The 17,962-nt window shown below is 47.8% G+C and overlaps 1 protein-coding gene across 1 annotated transcript; it reads right to left on the reverse strand.

Annotated features, from left to right (window-relative positions):
* Nucleotides 1–1,521: 1,521 nt before the first annotated feature.
* LOC119286644 (cyclin-A3-1-like) lies at nucleotides 1,522–3,847 on the reverse strand. The gene is made up of 8 exons (XM_037566063.1): nucleotides 3,297–3,847; nucleotides 2,976–3,208; nucleotides 2,811–2,886; nucleotides 2,632–2,708; nucleotides 2,494–2,527; nucleotides 2,233–2,382; nucleotides 2,009–2,143; nucleotides 1,522–1,921 (listed from the first exon to the last, which is right to left on the reverse strand). Exons 1-8 carry the CDS (start codon nucleotides 3,645–3,647, stop codon nucleotides 1,850–1,852), a joined length of 1,128 nt encoding a protein of 375 aa, XP_037421960.1. The 5' UTR covers nucleotides 3,648–3,847; the 3' UTR covers nucleotides 1,522–1,849.
* Nucleotides 3,848–17,962: the final 14,115 nt, after the last annotated feature.

Consider the following 17,962-nt stretch of genomic DNA (forward strand, 5'->3'; position numbering starts at 1 on the left):
TGGAGCGGCCGGCTGCTGTAGCGCCGAGTAGCCGCCGGCGAGCGCGGCGGGCACTGAGTACCACGGGAGCGCCGGCGGCCCGGAGGGCGCAGGCGGCGGGGGCGGCTGTGGCGGTCCGTACGGGCTGGCCAGGAAGAGCCGGATGCCCTGGACCGCGACGACCAAGTCGTTGAGGACCCCCGCCATGGCCTCCAGGGTGTAGTGGGCCGGTAGGGTTGATGGCGATGGCGACGTAGCGGTGATGGGGGCCGGCTGATGGCCGGTTGACGCGCCGGGGATGAGGTCCAGCGGCGCGGACGGGAGGACCAGCGACCCCGTGGCGAGGGGCGCTAACGCGGCGGTGGTGGTCACGGGCAGCGACGGCGATGGTGGTGAGGACATGGTCGAACCAGAGTTGGCTGATACCAAGGTGTTAGGAGTTAGGGTTCGGGCTCCTCTGGGTCGTAGGTGGTAGGGAAAAGAGGGAGCTGGGAGTGGGCTAGAACGCGGCGGCCGGCGGCAAGGCGCCGTCCTTGCGGCTGGGTGGCGGCGGCGCAGGAGAGAGACGGCTAGGGTTTTAGGGTTCCGGCTCCTCTGGGAGCCGGGCAATAGAATAGTCTTATTGCTTAATCCTCAAAATAGTCTTACAACTTGTATATATAACCATAATCTGAAAATAAACTAAGATAACTTGGGCCTTAAGCCTGCCCAGTGGGCCCCCGACGGCCATAGACCTGACCGGTCATAACACCAACATTAGTCTGAAGTATTTGTTTATCAAGCTGCAAATGCGTAGACTAAGCAAGACTCGACACCCGGTGCATTGCAGTATGCCACTCAATTTTTTAAAAATGTATTTAATTGTTATGCCACTCAAATTACTACAGAAATATATTGATCTGTGTCAATATGATCGATCGGCCAACCCATAGTGGACAACAGATTATGTCTGTACACCTTATTTTGCCTCTGATCTAGAGTTACCCACCAAAGCATGTCAGTGGAAAATAACAATAGCAAAACTCATGGATGGACCTACATGCCAATGGCTATCTTTCTTCTCGTTTGTAACTCACACTCTGAAAACTGAACACTGCAGGGGTTACCAATGGCTATCCTCCTTAAAGTCATGGTATCTCTGGAGAAAGGGTACCAATGAACACAAGCAAATCATGAGAGATGTATCAGCAATTGAAGCTAATCCATGAAAGGTTCACGGCTGCTTTGACAAGGCATCATATTACTTCATATACTTGCAATGTTCATTTTCAGGGTAGAACATTCAGGCCAACATTAGCCTGAAGTATCTGTTTATCAAGCTACAAAAGCATACACTAATCAAGACTCTGCAAACAGTGCGTTGCGGCATGCCACTCAAATAACTACAAAAAATATATTGATGCGTGTCAATATGATCAATTAGTCAATGCATACTGGACAACAGATTTATTTCTGCACACCTTATTTTGCCTCTGATCTAGAGTTACCCACCAAAGCATGTCAGCAGAAAATAACACTAGCAAAAGACCAATAAAGACCAGGTAATCAAACATTGCAATTCTGGGTCCGGCCCAATAAATAAAGGCATTAGACTGTTGTTTTTAAGAAAGAAAAACAGCATCGGAGTGTAACGTATAGGTATGATACACAGGTACAGGTCTCCGCTTGCCTCGCCTCCTGCCAAGCTAATTTGTAATAATTTAACTCCGAAAGCACCTAGCTGAGGTTTGACATTGCCAGCACCTAAGGATCTGCGACTACCCTAGCTGGACTGACGAAGCCACTCCTGAACTTCACTCATCATGTATCACGCTCGAGGAAACCTCAGAGGGTGTTGATTTGATCTCACTGCAGCAGCACCGAGGAACACCTACTCCTTGAGGTCTTCAAAGTATGATGCAGGGATCCCAACAGGAGGTAGCAATGCAGATACGCCCTTGAACTGTTCCAGAGATGATTGCACAGTTAGATCAACAGCAGAATCATGTAAGTGATCATATCTAAAATGGGACTGCTGATGCATGCTTACCCTGTGTTGCTTGTACTTGTCCCGAATCGCATTCCACGATTGCCCTTTCCTGCTGAGCTGCAGGTCATGTATGGCGGTAATGCAATCCTTCAGCTCGGATGCGCTGTACCCGGTTACTGATTGCAACTTCTTGCTCTACAACCACGCAAAACAAAAATGAGATGCCATTTCAAAGCAGATAGTTCAGAAGCAGAGTTTTTGAATGACATGGAACTGTTCCATACCCAAGGGTTGGAGTCTGGATTAAGGGTCAGCCGTGCAACAAACACCGCTGAAGCTGCAACAGCTGATGGCAAGAACCGGACACAGCCATAATCCAAAAGGCTCAGCTCGGTGAGATAGCTCCCCATGAACTCCAGCAACAGGCTAGGATACTGCAGAAAAAAACATGAGTTGAGTGAGACAACAATGCACATGATGAACATCAACCAATTTAACAGCAGTATGGCTCAAAGGTAGTATGTATGAGAGTAGTGGGCCATTACCTTCTTCTCTTCTTGGCCAGATTTGATGAACATCCTGCAGATAGGGAAGGAAGCAAACAGAACAAGATTTAGGAACACATTCGTAGCAACAAACAGGGTTCACAACAGCAATTCAGAATAATTTGGTTTTTGATATACCTTAGGAAGGTCTTAGCGGTAGGATTGCCCATCTCAAACTTGAGATTGTTTAGTATATCCCTCTCCATCTTAACAAGCTGCACATGCCCACAAGAACCCAGATCAGCACTCTAAGCTAGCATCGACCAATTGCAAGATCTAACACAGATGAACCAAGCAAGCAAGAGAAGAACACACACCTCCTGCTTCATGTAGGTGTTGTCAGTGATGTAGCAGAAGTCCTCCACGTTTGGGGGGCTGATCTCCTCGTACTTACTGGATCCACACAACGGATCTCAAGTCAGGCTAAATTCTTGGTTTAACTGAACATTCTGCATAGAAATGGGGACAAAACGGGGGCTTACGAGGCAATGAGCATGGCCGAGACGCCCAGGAGCTGCAGCTTCTGACGGTTGAGGGAGTTGGCCGAGAGGAAGCGGTCGATGTATGAGACGGTGAGGTAGAGCGTGTCGGAGACGAGCTTGTACTCCTCGGCGACCTCGACGAGCCAGTCGACGAGGATGCCGCGCATATTGGGGGTGACGTCCACCTGCACCCTCTCGATGTAATCCGCCGCCGGCCGCCGCTTCGCCTGGACCTGTGACGCAGTCACACAGCTCGTCAGAACCCAGCAACGAGCGAGGAAATTGATTAAACCGATGTGACCGGGGAAGAACGGCGCGCACCTCCATGGATCGGAGGTAGGAGTAGATGTCGGACGCGTACGGAGCGCAGAGCTGCGGGTCGCCGGTCTCGTCGGCCGCGTCGGTCGCCGGCTTGGGCGCGGGGAGGGACTGGGACAGGGACGAGATGGACCTCTTCTTGGGATTGGAGACTTGGGACGACGGCTTCTTGGGCTTGGCGTGCGGCTGGGGGGCGCCGTTGGGGAGCGTGGGGATCTCGCTGAGCGCGACGCGCTTGCGCTTGGCGGCGACGGCGACGGCGGTGACGGCGGCGGCGCGCTTGGTGGATGCGCGGGTCATGCGGGGCGCGGCGGCGGCGGCGGCGGCGTAGGCGGAGTTCTCCTTGTCGGCCATCGCGCGGCTGCTCCTCCTCCGACTCCGGGCGCGGCGGGGGCAGGGGTATGCGGGCGGCGGCGGAGGGCAGGAGGAGGAGGAGGAGTGTGGCAGGCTCGGGCAGAGGCGATTATGTAGGAGGCGGAGGCGCGGGGGGGATTGAAATGGAGGGAGAGGAGGCCGCCATTGGCTTTTGGATTCGAAGGTTTGGGGGGGAAGCGGCGCAGCGATTTAGAAATTCGTTCGCCGATCTGGAGGATTAGGAGGGAAATTTGTTTTCGGAGGGCGTGGAAACTTGAATCGTTTTGAACGGAGGCGGGGGAAGGGAGGAGTGAGCGCGCGCGAATCGTTTTTGTTTTGAGAGTGTGTAATTTTAATTGAGAGAGTGGTACGGCGTGGCGCAGGCGGGCTGTGTGATTCGTTTTCGTTTTCGTTTCCGTTTTTGGGATTTGCGCGTGCCGGCGCCGGCGCGGAACGGGCCCGCGGAGCAGCGGGCGCCTGTTTTGGGGTCGTTTTTCGCTGCTGTTTTTGGCTGCTGCTGATGGTGATGACGAGGACGTGCTTGCTTTTGCTGAGTCAGCTTTGCCACCGGGGGATTCAGGGGCGGGCATGTGGAGTTTCCAACAAAATTACCAGCCATGGACGTTGCCGCGTGTCGCTCCCGGCGGGTGACCTGGGCGCCGCCACACCTCCATCCTCTCCTCCCGGTGGCTCCAGGCAAAGGCCGTGTGGCTCTCCCTCTCCCGCGTGCGAGGTGGGTTGCATGAGGCAACTGAGCCAAGTGGAGGCACGGGTCATCGCGGTCTGGCGCGCCATGGCGGCGAGTGATGGCTTGCCGTGTGTCATCGACGCGAGAAGGCCACGGGTGGCGATGTCGGCTGGTGGGTGGAGGGTTGGGCGCCACTGGAGATGCGCTACGATGCAGCGTTGTGCGCTAGTTGCTACGGCGTTTGGTTGGTGGAGGCAGTAGTGGGGGTGTCAGAGGTTGTTGGTGGTTTCTTCTCTTCAGGAGGCGTGTCCATGTGTAGTGCTGGTGAAGACTCGAGCGGACCAAATCCAACACATGTAGTCCTGTTCTTGTGCGGGTGGTGCGGGCCGCTCAGTTTTGGCTTGGATTTCACCGAGTTCCATCGTGTGGCGGTGTGGGCCTTCAAGATCGATTTTCTCTTAGGTTTTTATGGACGATGTGGTGCAGATTATCGCCCAATTCATCGCACGGAGGTAGAGGATGGCCAGATCCGGCATGGCTCGTTCAGGTCTTGTGTGCACCGGTGTAAACATGCAAGTTGGCGTGTGATCGCCGAGTTCCTCTGTGCGGCGGCGACCGGTCCATTTTCTGATAGTGTGTGTTTGATCTCGTTCTGCCCATTGGCGCTAGGTGGCATCGGATCCTGGGATTGTTGGCGGAAGACTTGGCTCCGAATGAAAATCATGCATCCACCATGTCGCTGCCAACAGTAACAGTGTCCACGGATGTTGTCTTCCTCCTTAGTGGTACCATTTTGAAGCTGATTGCCTTTTGTACCTCATGGCGTGAGATCTCCGGATGAAAAATCTAAGATTAGAATATGTCAGATCCGGTGACGGCGGTGTCCTCAACATCGTTTTCCTACCTGGAGGCACCTTGAAGATCCCGTTGATGGATTCCGATGACGTGCATGATTGATGGCGGGGCTTGGGTTTGTGGTGGTGCCGGAGGGGTCCTTTTTCCTCCTCTTTCTTTTTTGTTGCCTTTTTGCAGTGCTTTCCTCCTTTTGAGGGCATTCTAGTAATGCATATTTTCTTATCAAATGGATTTCACAATCCTCCTGCCAACATTTTTAAAGAACGGGCACGAGACATGAAGCTATTTCAAGGCGAGAGTGGATGTGCTCGTTCTTTTCAAAAGAATGATAGACGTGTTCTAGTTTTTCACGTAAAGAAAATAATATAAAAAACTACTACTGTCCGGACATGTGCATAGGAAACTTGACTATGAGTAGCCAAATATATGTTGTATTATATATGATGAAAAGTATATGTTTTAAACTCCATCTGCATATGAATCCACAGGTATGCTTTTCATGACATGTAACATGTATTTGGTTGGTCAAATCAACGGCACAAAAATAGGCAAACTGTTGGGAACGTAGCAGAAATTCAAAATTTTCTACGCATCACCAAGATCAATCTATGAAGTAATCTAGCAACGAGGGGAAGGAGAGTGCATCTACATACCCTTGTAGATCGCTAAGCGGAAGCGTTCAAGTGAACGGGGTTGATGGAGTCGTACTCGTCGTGATCCAAATCACCGATGATCCTAGTGCCGAACGGACGGCACCTCCGCGTTCAACACACGTACAGCCCGGTGACGTCTCCTACGCCTTGATCCAGCAAGGGGTGAAGGAGAGGTTGGGGAAGACTCCATCCAGCAGCAGCACGACGGCATGATGGTGAAAGAGGAGTGTGGCAATCCTGCAGGGCTTCGCCAAGCACCGCGGGAGAAGAGGAGGACTTGGGAGAAGGGAAGGGCTGCGCCAAGACTTGGGTGCGGCTGCCCTCCCACCCCCCACATATATATAGGGGCAAGGGAGAGGGGGGCCGGCCCCCTCAGATCCAATCTGAGGAGGGGGCGACGGCCAAGGGGGTTGCCTTGCCCCCCAAGGCAAGGGGGGCGCCCCCCCCCTTTAGGGTTCCCCCAAACCCTAGGCGCATGGGCCTTAGGGGGGAGGCGCCCAGCCCACTAAGGGGCTGGTCCCTCTCCACATACAGCCCATAGGGCCCTCCGGGGCAGGTGGACCCTCCCGGTGGACCTCCGGAACCCCTCCGGTGGTCCCGGTACAATACCGGTAACCCCCGAATTATTCCGGTGACCGTATGATGACTTCCCATATATAAATCTTTACCTCCAGACCATTCCGGAACTCCTCGTGACGTCCGGGATCTCATCCGGGACTCCGAACAACATTCGGTAACCACGTACATCTATTCCCTATAACCCTAGCGTCATCGAACCTTAAGTGTGTAGACCCTACGGGCTCGGGAGTCATGCAGACATGGCCGAGACAACTCTCCGGTCAATAACCAACAGCGGGATCTGGATACCCATGTTGGCTCCCACATGCTCCACGATGATTTCATCGGATGAACCACGATGTCAAGGATTCAATCAATCCTGTATACAATTCCCTTTGTCCATCGGTACGATACTTGCCCGAGATTCGATCATCGGTATCCGATACCTTGTTCAATCTCGTTACCGGTAAGTCTCTTTACTCGTTCCGTAACACATCATCCTGTGATCAACTCCTTGGTCACATTGTGCACATTATGATGATGTCCTACCGAGTGGGCCCAGAGATACCTCTTCGTTTACACGGAGTGACAAATCCCAGTCTCGATTCATGCCAACCCAATAGACACTTTCGGAGATACCTGTAGTGAACCTTTATAGCCACCCAGTTATGTTGTGACGTTTGGCACACCCAAAGCACTCCTACGGTATCCTGGAGTTGCACAATCTCATGGTCTAAGGAAATGATACTTGACATTAGAAAAGCTTTAGCATACGAACTACACGATCTTTGTGCTAGGCTTAGGATTGGGTCTTGTCCATCACATCATTCTCCTAATGATGTGATCCCATTATCAACGACATCCAATGTCCATGGTCAGGAAACCGTAACCATCTATTGATCAACGAGCTAGTCAACTAGAGGCTTACTAGGGACATGGTGTTGTCTATGTATCCACACATGTATCTGAGTTTCCTATCAATACAATTCTAGCATGGATAATAAACGATTATCATGAACAAGGAAATATAATAATAACCAATTTATTATTGCCTCTAGGGCATATTTCCAACAGTCTCCCACTTGCACTAGAGTCAATAATCTAGTTCACATCGCCATGTGATTAACACTCATAGGTCACATCGCCATGTGACCAACATCCAAGAGTCTACTAGACTCAGTGATCTAGTTCACATCACTATGTGATAAACACTTAAAGAGTTCTGGGTTTGATCATGTTATGCTTGTGAGAGAGGTTGTAGTCAACGGGTCTTGCCATATTCAGATCCCTATGTATTTCGCAAAACTTTATATGGTAGATGCTGCTACCACGTTCCACTTGGAGCTATTCCAAATTATTGCTTCATTATACGTATCCGGTATCTCTACTCAGAGCTATCCGGATAGGTGTTAAGCTTGCATCGACGTAACTCTTTACGTCGAACTCTTTATCACCTCCATAACCGAGAAACATTTCCTTATTCCTCTAAGGATAATTTTGACCGCTATCTGGTGATCTACTCCTAGATCACCTTTGTACCCTCTTGCCAGACATGTGGCAAGGTACACATCAGGTGCGGTACTCAGCATGGCATACCCTATAGAGCCTATGACAAGAGCATAGGGGATGACCTTCGTCCTTCCTCTTTCTTCTGTCGTGGTCAAGCTTTGAGTCTTACTCAACTTCACACCTTACAACTCAGGTAAGAACCCCTTCTTTGACTGATCTATTTTGAACTCCTTCAAAAACATGTCAAGGTGTGTGTTCTTTGAAAGTATCATCAGGCGTCTTGATCTATCTCTATAGATCTTGATGCCCGGTATGTAAGCAGCTTTATCCAGGTCTTCCTTTGAAAAATACTCTTCAAACAAACATTTATGCTTTCCAGAAATTCTACATTATTTCGTACCAACAATATGTCATCCACATATACTTATCAGAAATGTTGTAGTGCTCCCACTCACTTTCTTGTAAATACAAGTTTCTAGCAAACATTGTATAAACCTAAAAGCTTTGATCACTCCATCAAAGAATATATTCCGATTCCGAGATGCTTGCTCTAGTCCATAGAAGGATCGCTGGTGCCAGCATACCTTTTAGCATCCTTAGGATCGACAAAACCTTTTATTGTATCACATACAACTTTTTCTTACGAAAACTAGTAAGAAAACTTGCTTTGACATCCATCTGTTAAATTTCATAATCGAAAAATACAGCTAATGCTAACATGATTCCGACGGACTTAAGCATCGCTACGGGTGAGAAATTCTCATCGTAGTCAACTCCTTGAACTTGTGAAAAGACTCTTTCCCACAAGTCGAGCTTCATAGACGGTAACATTACCGCCCACGTCCGTCTTCTTCTTAAAGATCCATTTATCTCAATGGCTTGCCGATCATCGGGCAAGTCCACCAAACTTTGTTCTGATATATCGATCCTATCTCGGATTTCATGGCTTCTAACCATTTGTCGGAATACGGGCCCACCATCGCTTCTCCATAGCTCGTAGGTTCATTGTTGTCTAACAACATGATATCTAAGACAGGATTACTGTACCACTTAGGAGTAGTACATATCCTTGTCGACCTACGAGGTTCGATAGTAACTTGATTCAAAGCTTCATGATCACTATCATTAACTTCCTATTCAACAGACGTAGGTGCCACAGAAAACATCTTTCTGTGTTGCATCATTCTCTAGTTGAAATAAAGGTTCGACAACCTCATCAAGTTCTATCTTCCTCCCACTCAATTCTTTCAAGAGAAACTTCTTCTCGAGAAAGGACCCGTTCTTAGCGACAAACAATTTGCCCTCGGATCTGAGATAGAAGGTATACCCTACTGTCACCTTTGGGTATCCTATGAAGATGTGTTTGTCCGCTTTTGGTTCGAGCTTCTCTGGTTGAAGTCTTAAGCATCGCAGCCCCAAACATTAAGAAACGACAACTTTGGTTTCTTGCCAAACCAATGTTCATACGACATCGTCTCAATGGACTTAGATGGTGTCCTATCTAAAGTGAATGCAGCTGTCTCTAACGCATAACCTCAAAATGAAAACGGTAGATCGGTAAGAGACATCATAGATCGCACCATATCTCATAAGGTCCGATTACGACGTCCGGACACACCATTACCCTGTGGTGTTCCAGGTGGCTTCAACTGTGAAACAATTCCTCAATGTCTTAAGTGATTGCCAAACTCATAACTCAGAAAACCCCCTTTTGATCAGATCGTAGGAACATGATCCCTTTTTGTTATGATGATTCTTAACTTCACTCTGAAATCGCTTGAACTTTTCAAACGTTTCAAACTTGTGCTTCATTAAGTAAATATACCTATATATACTCAAATCATCAGTGAAGATGAGAAAATAGCGATATCCACCGCACGCTTCAATTCTCATTGGATCACATGCATCAGCATGTATGATTTCCAACAAGTCACTTGCCCGTTTCATTGTACCTGAAAACGGGGTCTTAGTCATCCTGCCCATGAGGCATGGCTCGCATGTGTCAAGTGATTCAAAATCAAGTGACTCCAAACATCCATCGACATGGAGTTTCTTCATGCATCTTACGCCAATATGACCTAAGCGGCAGTGCCACGAGAAAGTGGTACTATCATTATTAAATCTACATCTTTTGGCGTGAACATGTGTATTACCACGACCGACATTCAATGAACCATTCACATATGGTGCATGACCATGAAAGGTATCATTCATGTAAACAGAATAACCATTATTCTCTAACATAAATGAATGACCGTATTGCAATGAACATGATCTAATCATATTCATGCTCAATGTAGACACCTGATAACATTTATCTAGGTTCAATACTAATCCCGAAGGCAGATGGAGCGTGCGATGGTGATCTCATCAACTTTGGAAACACTTCCAACACACATCGTCACCTCGCCCTTAGACAGTCTCCGTTTAGTCCGTAGCTTTTGCTTCAAGTCACCAATAATAGCAACTGAACCGGTATCCAATACCCAGGTGCTACCAGGAGTACTAGTGAGGTACACACGTATATACTTTGTTGAAGTTTCCAGCCTTCTTATCTACCATGCATTTGGGGTAATTCCGCTACCAGTGACCGTTCCCTTTGCAATAGAAGCACTTAGTCTCGGGTTTGGGTTCAACCTTGGGTTCCTTCACTGGAGCGGCAACTGATTTGCCATCCATGAAGTTTCCCTTCTAGCCCTTGTCCTTCTTGAAACTAGTGGTCTTGTTAATCCATCAACACTTGATGCTCCTTCTTGATTTCTACCTTTTGCGGTCTTAAGCACCGCGAACAGCTCCGGGATCAACTCCATCCCTTGCATGTCATAGTTCATCACGAAGATCTAGTAGCTTAGTGATAGTGGCTAGAGAACTCTATCAATCACTATCTTATCTGAAAGTTTAACTCCCACTTGATTTAAGTGATTGTAGCACCCAGACATTCTGAGCACATGCTCACTAGTTGAGCTGTTCTCCTCCATCTTGTTGGCAAAAGAACCTGTCAGAGGTCTCATACCTCTCAACACGGGCATGAGCCTAAAATCCCAATTTCAGCTCTTGGAACATCTCATATGTTCTGTGGCGTTCAGAATGTCATTGGAATCCCGATTCTAAGCCGTAAAGTATGGTGCACTAAACTATCAAGTAGTCATCAGGATGTGTCTGTCAGGTGTTCACAACATCCACAGTCGACGTTGTAGGGGTTTGCACATCGAGCGGTGCATCAAAGACGTAAGCCTTCTGTGTAGTAGTGAGGACACTCCTCGGACTACGGACCTAGTCCGCATCATTGCTTACAATATCTTTCAACTTAATCTTTCTCTAGGAACATATTGAAACAGGGAGCTACAACGTGAGCTATTTATCTACAACATATTTGCAAAGACAATTTAGACTATGTTCATGATAATTGAGTTCATCTAATCAAATTATTTAATGAACTCCCACTCAGATAGACATCCCTCTAGTCATCTAAGTGAAACATGATCCGAGTTAACTAGGCCGTGTCCGATCATCACGTGAGACAGACTAGCCAACATCAGTGAACATCTTCATGTTGATCGTATCTTCTATACGACTCATGCTCGACCTTTCGGTCTTCCGTGTTCTGAGGCCATGTCTGTACATGCTAGGCTCGTCAAGTCAACCTAAGTGTATTGCGTGTGTAAATCTGGCTTACACCCGTTGTATTCGAATGTTAGAATCTATCACACCCGATCATCACGTGGTGCTTCGGAACAACGAACCTTCGCAATGGTGCACAGTTAGGGGGAACACTTCCTTGAAATTATTACGAGGGATCATCTTATTTAAGCTACCGTCGTTCTAAGCAAATAAGATGTAAAACATGAAAAACATCACATGCAATCAAATAGTGACATGATATGGCCAATATCATTTTGCTCCTTTTGATCTCCATCTTCGGGGCTCCATGATCATCGTTGTCACCGGCATGACACCATGATCTCCATCATCATGATCTCCATCATCGTGTCTTCTTGAAGTTGTCTCGTCATCTATTACTTCTACTACTATGGCTAACGCTTTAGCAATAAAGTAAAGTAATTACATGACGTTTATGTTGACACGCAGGTCATAAATAAATTAAGACAACTCCTATGGCTCCTGCCGGTTGTCATACTCATCGACATGCAAGTCGTGATTCCTATTACAAGAACATGATCAATCTCATACATCATATATATCATTCGTCACATCCTTTTGGCCATATCACATCACAAGGCATATGCTGCAAAAACAAGTTAGACGTCCTCTAATTGTTGTTGCAAGTTTTTACGTGGCTGCTATAGGTTTCTAGCAAGAACGTTTCTTACCTACGCGAAAACCACAACGTGATATGCCAATTTCTATTTACCCTTCATAAGGACCCTTTTCATCGAATCCGATCCGACTAAAGTGGGAGAGACAGACACCCGCTAGCCACCTTATGCAACTAGTGCATGTCAGTCGGTGGAACCAGTCTCACGTAAGAGTACGTGTATGGTCGGTCTGGGCCGCTTCATCCCACGATGCCGCCGAATCAAGATAAGACTAGTAACGGCAAGCAAATTGACAAAATCGGCGCCCACAACAACTTGTGTTCTACTCGTGCATAGAAATTACGCATAGACCTAGCTCATGATGCCACTGTTGGGGAACGTAGCAGAAATTCAAAATTTTCTACGCATCACCAAGATCAATCTATGGAGTAATCTAGCAACGAGGGGAAGGAGAGTGCATCTACATACCCTTGTAGATCACTAAGCGGAAGCGTTCAAGTGAACGGGGTTGATGGAGTCGTACTCGTCGTGATCCAAATCACCGATGATCCTAGTGCCGAACGGATGGCACCTCCGCGTTCAACACACGTACAGCCCGGTGACGTCTCCTACGCCTTGATCCAGCAAGGGGTGAAGGAGAGGTTGGGGAAGACTCCATCCAGCAGCAGCACGACGACATGGTGGTGAAGGAGGAGTGTGGCAATCCTGCAGGGCTTCGCCAAGCACCGCGGGAGAAGAGAAGGACTTGGGAGAGGGGAAGGGCTGCGCCAAGACTTGGGTGCGGCTGCCCTCCCACCCCCCACATATATATAGGGGCAAGGGAGAGGGGCCCGGCCCCCTCAGATCCAATCTGAGGAGGGGGCGGCGGCCAAGGGGGGTTGCCTTGCCCCCCAAGGCAAGGGGGGCGCCCCCCCTTTAGTGTTCCCCCAAACCCTAGGCGCATGGGCCCTAGGGGGAGGCGCCCAGCCCACTAAGGGGCTGGTCCCTCTCCACATACAACCCATAGGGCCCTCCGGGGCAGGTGGACCCTCCCGGTGGACCCCCGGAACCCCTCCGGTGGTCCCGGTACAATACCGGTAACCCCCGAATTATTCCGGTGACCGTATGATCACTTCCCATATATAAATCTTTACCTCCGGACCATTCTGGAACTCCTCGTGACGTCCGGGATCTCATCCGAGACTCCGAACAACATTCGGTAACCACGTACATCTATTCCCTATAACCCTAGCATCATCGAACCTTAAGTGTGTAGACCCTACGGGCTCGGGAGTCATGCAGACATGGCCGAGACAACTCTCCAGTCAATAACCAACAGCGGGATCTGGATACCCATATTGGCTCCCACATGATCCACGATGATTTCATCGGATGAATCACGATGTCAAGGATTCAATCAATCCCGTATACAATTCCCTTTGTCCATCGGTACGATACTTGCCCGAGATTCGATCGTCGGTATCCGATACCTTGTTCAATCTCGTTACCGGCATGTCTCTTTACTCGTTCCGTAACACATCATCCCATGATCAACTCCTTGGTCACATTGTGCACATTGTGATGATGTCCTACCGAGTGGGCCCAGAGATACCTCTCCATTTACACAGAGTGACAAATCCCAGTCTCGATTCATGCCAACCCAACAGACACTTTCGGAGATACCTGTAGTGAACCTTTATAGCCACCCAGTTACGTTGTGACGTTTGGCACACCCAAAGCACTCCTACGGTATCCTGGAGTTGCACAATCTCATGGTCTAAGGAAATGATACTTGACATTAGAAAAGCTTTAGCATACGAACTACACGATCTTTGTGCTAGGCTTAGGATTGGGTCTTGTCCATCACATCATTCTCCTAATGATGTGATCCCATTATCAACGACATCCAATGTCCATGGTCAGGAAACCGTAACCATCTATTGATCAACGAGCTAGTCAACTAGAGGCTTACTAGGGACATGGTGTTGTCTATGTATCCACACATGTATCTGAGTTTCCTACCAGTACAATTCTAGCATGGATAATAAACGATTATCATGAACAAGGAAATATAATAATAACCAATTTATTATTGCCTCTAGGGCATATTTCCAACACAAATGCCATACACATCCTTCCAGTGAGAGTGTATTTGTTTACAAAAATAATCATGAGAATAGTTTGCTATGTAATGCTATAACATGAAGCGGAAATATTATAGTATCCACGTATGAGACTCATGTAAGAATAACATGATACTAAAAACATGATGCCACTAGGAAGTAATCAGTCAAATGAATGTAGTCGTCAACACAGGAGAGGACCAAGTGGTGGACAACACTAGTGAAGGGGCAATTATTACATAGGTGGAGCGCAATTTCAGGTGCACATAGGCAAAGGTGATAGACAGGGTCACGGGGCTAACCTCGTTGCGCAAGACGGTTGGCAATGAGGATTTTGGTGTGAAGGACAAGCCAGGCGAAAAATCTACATTTCGGCTTAGCGCGGGCTTTCCAGATTTTCTCCGTCTCAAACTTACGATAGGCCCATAAATTGCATCGTGTAGGCTGAGCTAGAAGAGTATTGTCCAGACACACACCACTGCCAGGCAATGGAATCCAGACGCTCATGGTCGAGGATGGTCGCCGTGATGATAGAAGCAAGGGCCACAAATTCTCGCAATTGTTCATGTGTGTTTAAGCTTGTGACAGAATGGATCCAGTTGTAGTCGCGCATCTCGCAGTGCACTATCATGTTCTTACGAGTTGCAATGGTGAAGATAAGAGGGCAGCTGCCGGAGAGCGCACCATCCCCAATACAATTGTCATGCTAGAAGGAGGTCTTATTCCCATCATCGATGGTGATGGTAGTGGAGGCCCGAGAGAAGGCCATGCCAGTCTTGTTGCAAGGAGGTCGAGAGCCCACCCACGGCTTATCCAAGTCGCTCCACTGCAACCAAGGCCACCTCAATCTCAGGCCCCTTCCAAAACTTTCCAAATTGGCGACACAAAGCTTACCAACAAACTTTGGATGGTAGATGGTCTTCCAATTCGCCAACAAGTGCCCATCCTTCGTGTTTTCAACATCGTCATCACACCAAATAAATCCTCTCGTGATCTTGTCCACATTGTTGCAAGCCCATTTGGGCAAAGGAATGGTCGTCGAGTGGAATGTCATTGTTGCCGCAAGAACGACCTTAGCCAAAGTGACCCTTCCATGCCGAGAAATGCTATTCCCATTACTTCCTGGCAATCTACCATGGATCTTTTTGATGAGAGGCTGAAGGTGAATCTTCCTTAAGCGACACAACTGCAAAGGTCGGCCCAAGTATCGACTTGGGAAAGCCTCCATCTTGCCCGGGAATGTAGTCATGATGTTGTCTAGATCAATGCCCTCGCAGCAGGGCCTAGGAAAGCCCTCGTCTTTCCTGGGAATGCAGTCGTGATGTCGTGTAGATCAATGCCCTCGCAGTAGAGTCAATGAGAGACTGAAGATGAATCCACCTTAAGCGGCGCACGTGTAGAGACAGGCCCAAGTATCGCCCCGGGTGTCGGTGCTAAAACCGATAGATATCATGTAGGGGGTCCCAAGCTGGTGATCTTGGACCGGTGGCAACAGGAAGAATAGGGACAAGATGTTTGCCCAGGTTTGGCCCCTCTGTTCAGGGGTTTCAAGGAGACCCTAGTAATTTTATCGGGCGCTTTCACAGGTCCGAAGTACCTGACGTCGATATAGTTAGATTTTTGTAAGGACCACACTCAATGTGGCCATGAACCATATTATGTATAGTGCATTATACAAGACATAATTTCAAGAAGACTTACTATGGATATTAGTGTGATAATTCAATGCTAATATGTATATAGAAAAGGTACTAGTCCATGGTATATAAAGAAAGAGGTGGCGAAGGTTGCATTGAACCTTGAAAACGACGCAATCGAGCAGTGTTCCATGGGGTTGGCTCCAGGCGATTCTCCTTGGGGTCCTGAAGATGGTATGCTCCTCCAGTAAGCACCTTGTCAATGATGAATGATCCATCCCTTTTAATGGATAGCTTACGCTGATTCGACTTGTTTGGGTGGTGTCGGAGGACTAAATCCCCGACATTATAAGTCTTTGCTCGGACTTCCCTGCTCTGGCGATACTATTATCCTTTTACCACACGTGTGCTTCAAAGTAGCACCATGTTCTTCATATAGAGAGTCTCCATGATTTGTCATTTCCATATACTAGTGGAAATTTTTACATTATAGAACTTGGCTTGTATATTTCGGTGACTGATTTCCTCAAATGCCCGAGGTCTTCATGAGTAAGCAAGCTGGATGCACACCCACCTAGTTTTCGTAGTGAGATTTCATAAACTTATAGCTCTAGTGCATCCATTGCATGGCAATCCTACTCCTCACACTGACATTGATTGTAAGGCCCCTCCATTGCCTAACGATCAATCACGCCGGTGTGAGAGTTTCTCTATTTTTGTCTTCCCTTATTCAACCCCTCATCATTCTCTTTGCCATCCAAAGTGAAGGAAATATGCCCTAGAGGCAATAATAAAGTTGTTATCTATATTTCCTTATATCATGATAAATGTTTATTATTCATGCTAGAATTGTATTAGCCGGAAACTTAGTACATGTGTGAATACATAGACAAAACTAAGTGTCCCTAGTATGCCTCTACTTGACTAGCTCATTAATCAAAGATGGTTAAGTTTCCTGACCATAGACATGTCTTGTCATTTGACGAGCGGGATCACATCATTAGAGAATCATGTGATGGACGAGACCCATCCTTTAGCTTAGCATTATGATCGTTTAGTTTTATTGCTATTGCTTTATTCATGACTTATACATATTCCTTTGACTGTGAGATTATGCAACTCCCGAATACCGGAGGAACACTTTGTGTGCTATCAAATGTCACAACGTAAATGGGTGATTATAAATATGCTCTATAGGTGTCTCCGGAGGTGTTTGTTGAGTTGCCATAGATCAAGATTAGGATTTGTCACTCCGTGTATCAGAGAGGTATCTCTAGGCCCTCTCGGTAATGCACATCACTATAAGACTTGCAAGCAATGTGACTAATGAGTTAGTTACGGGATGATGCATTACGGAATGAGTAAAGAGACTTGCCGGTAACGAGATTGAACTATGTATGATGATACCGACGATCGAATCTCGGACAAGTAACATACCGATGACAAAGGGAATGATGTATGTTGTTATGCGGTTTGGCCGATAAAGATCTTCGTAGAATATGTAGGAGCCAATATGAGCATCCAGGTTCCGCTATTGGTTATTGACCGAAGATGTGTCTCGGTTAGGTCTACATAGTTCTCGGACCCGTAGGGTCCGCACGCTTAACGTTCGATGACGATTTGTATTTATGAGTCATGTGTTTTGGTGAACGAAGTTTGTTCGGAGTCCCGGATGAGATCACGGAGATGACGAGGAGTCTTGAAATAGCCGAGAGGTAAATATTCATATATTGGAAGGTAGTATTCGGACATCGGAATGGTTCCAAGTGATTCGGGTATTTTCTCGAAGTACCAAGGGGTTACCGGAACCCCCCGGGGAAGTATTGGGCCAACATGCCTAAGGGAGAGAGAGGGAAGCCCGCGGGGGGTGGCCGCGCGCCCCCTCCTTGGGAGTCCGAATAGGACAAGGAGGAGGGGGCGGCGCCCCCCTTCCCTTTCCCTCTCCCTATCCTTCATATTCCCTCCGATGGAAGAAAGGAAAAGGGGGGCCGAATCCTACTTGGACTAGGAGTCCAAGTAGGACTCCCCCCATGGCG

The sequence above is a fragment of the Triticum dicoccoides genome, chromosome 4A, assembly GCF_002162155.2.
Source record: "Triticum dicoccoides isolate Atlit2015 ecotype Zavitan chromosome 4A, WEW_v2.0, whole genome shotgun sequence".
Taxonomy (NCBI): Eukaryota; Viridiplantae; Streptophyta; class Magnoliopsida; order Poales; family Poaceae; genus Triticum; species Triticum dicoccoides.

Excerpts from the sequence above, each read along its gene's own strand:
- LOC119286644 (XM_037566063.1), bottom strand. The coding sequence starts at position 3,647 with ATGGCCGACAAGGAGAACTCCGCCTACGCCGCCGCCGCCGCCGCCGCG. Across the intron at positions 3,209-3,296 it reads CCTACCTCCGATCCATGGAG|GTCCAGGCGAAGCGGCGGCC; the intron begins GTGCGCGCCGTT and ends ACTGCGTCACAG. Across the intron at positions 2,528-2,631 it reads ACCGCTAAGACCTTCCTAAG|GATGTTCATCAAATCTGGCC; the intron begins GTATATCAAAAA and ends CCCTATCTGCAG.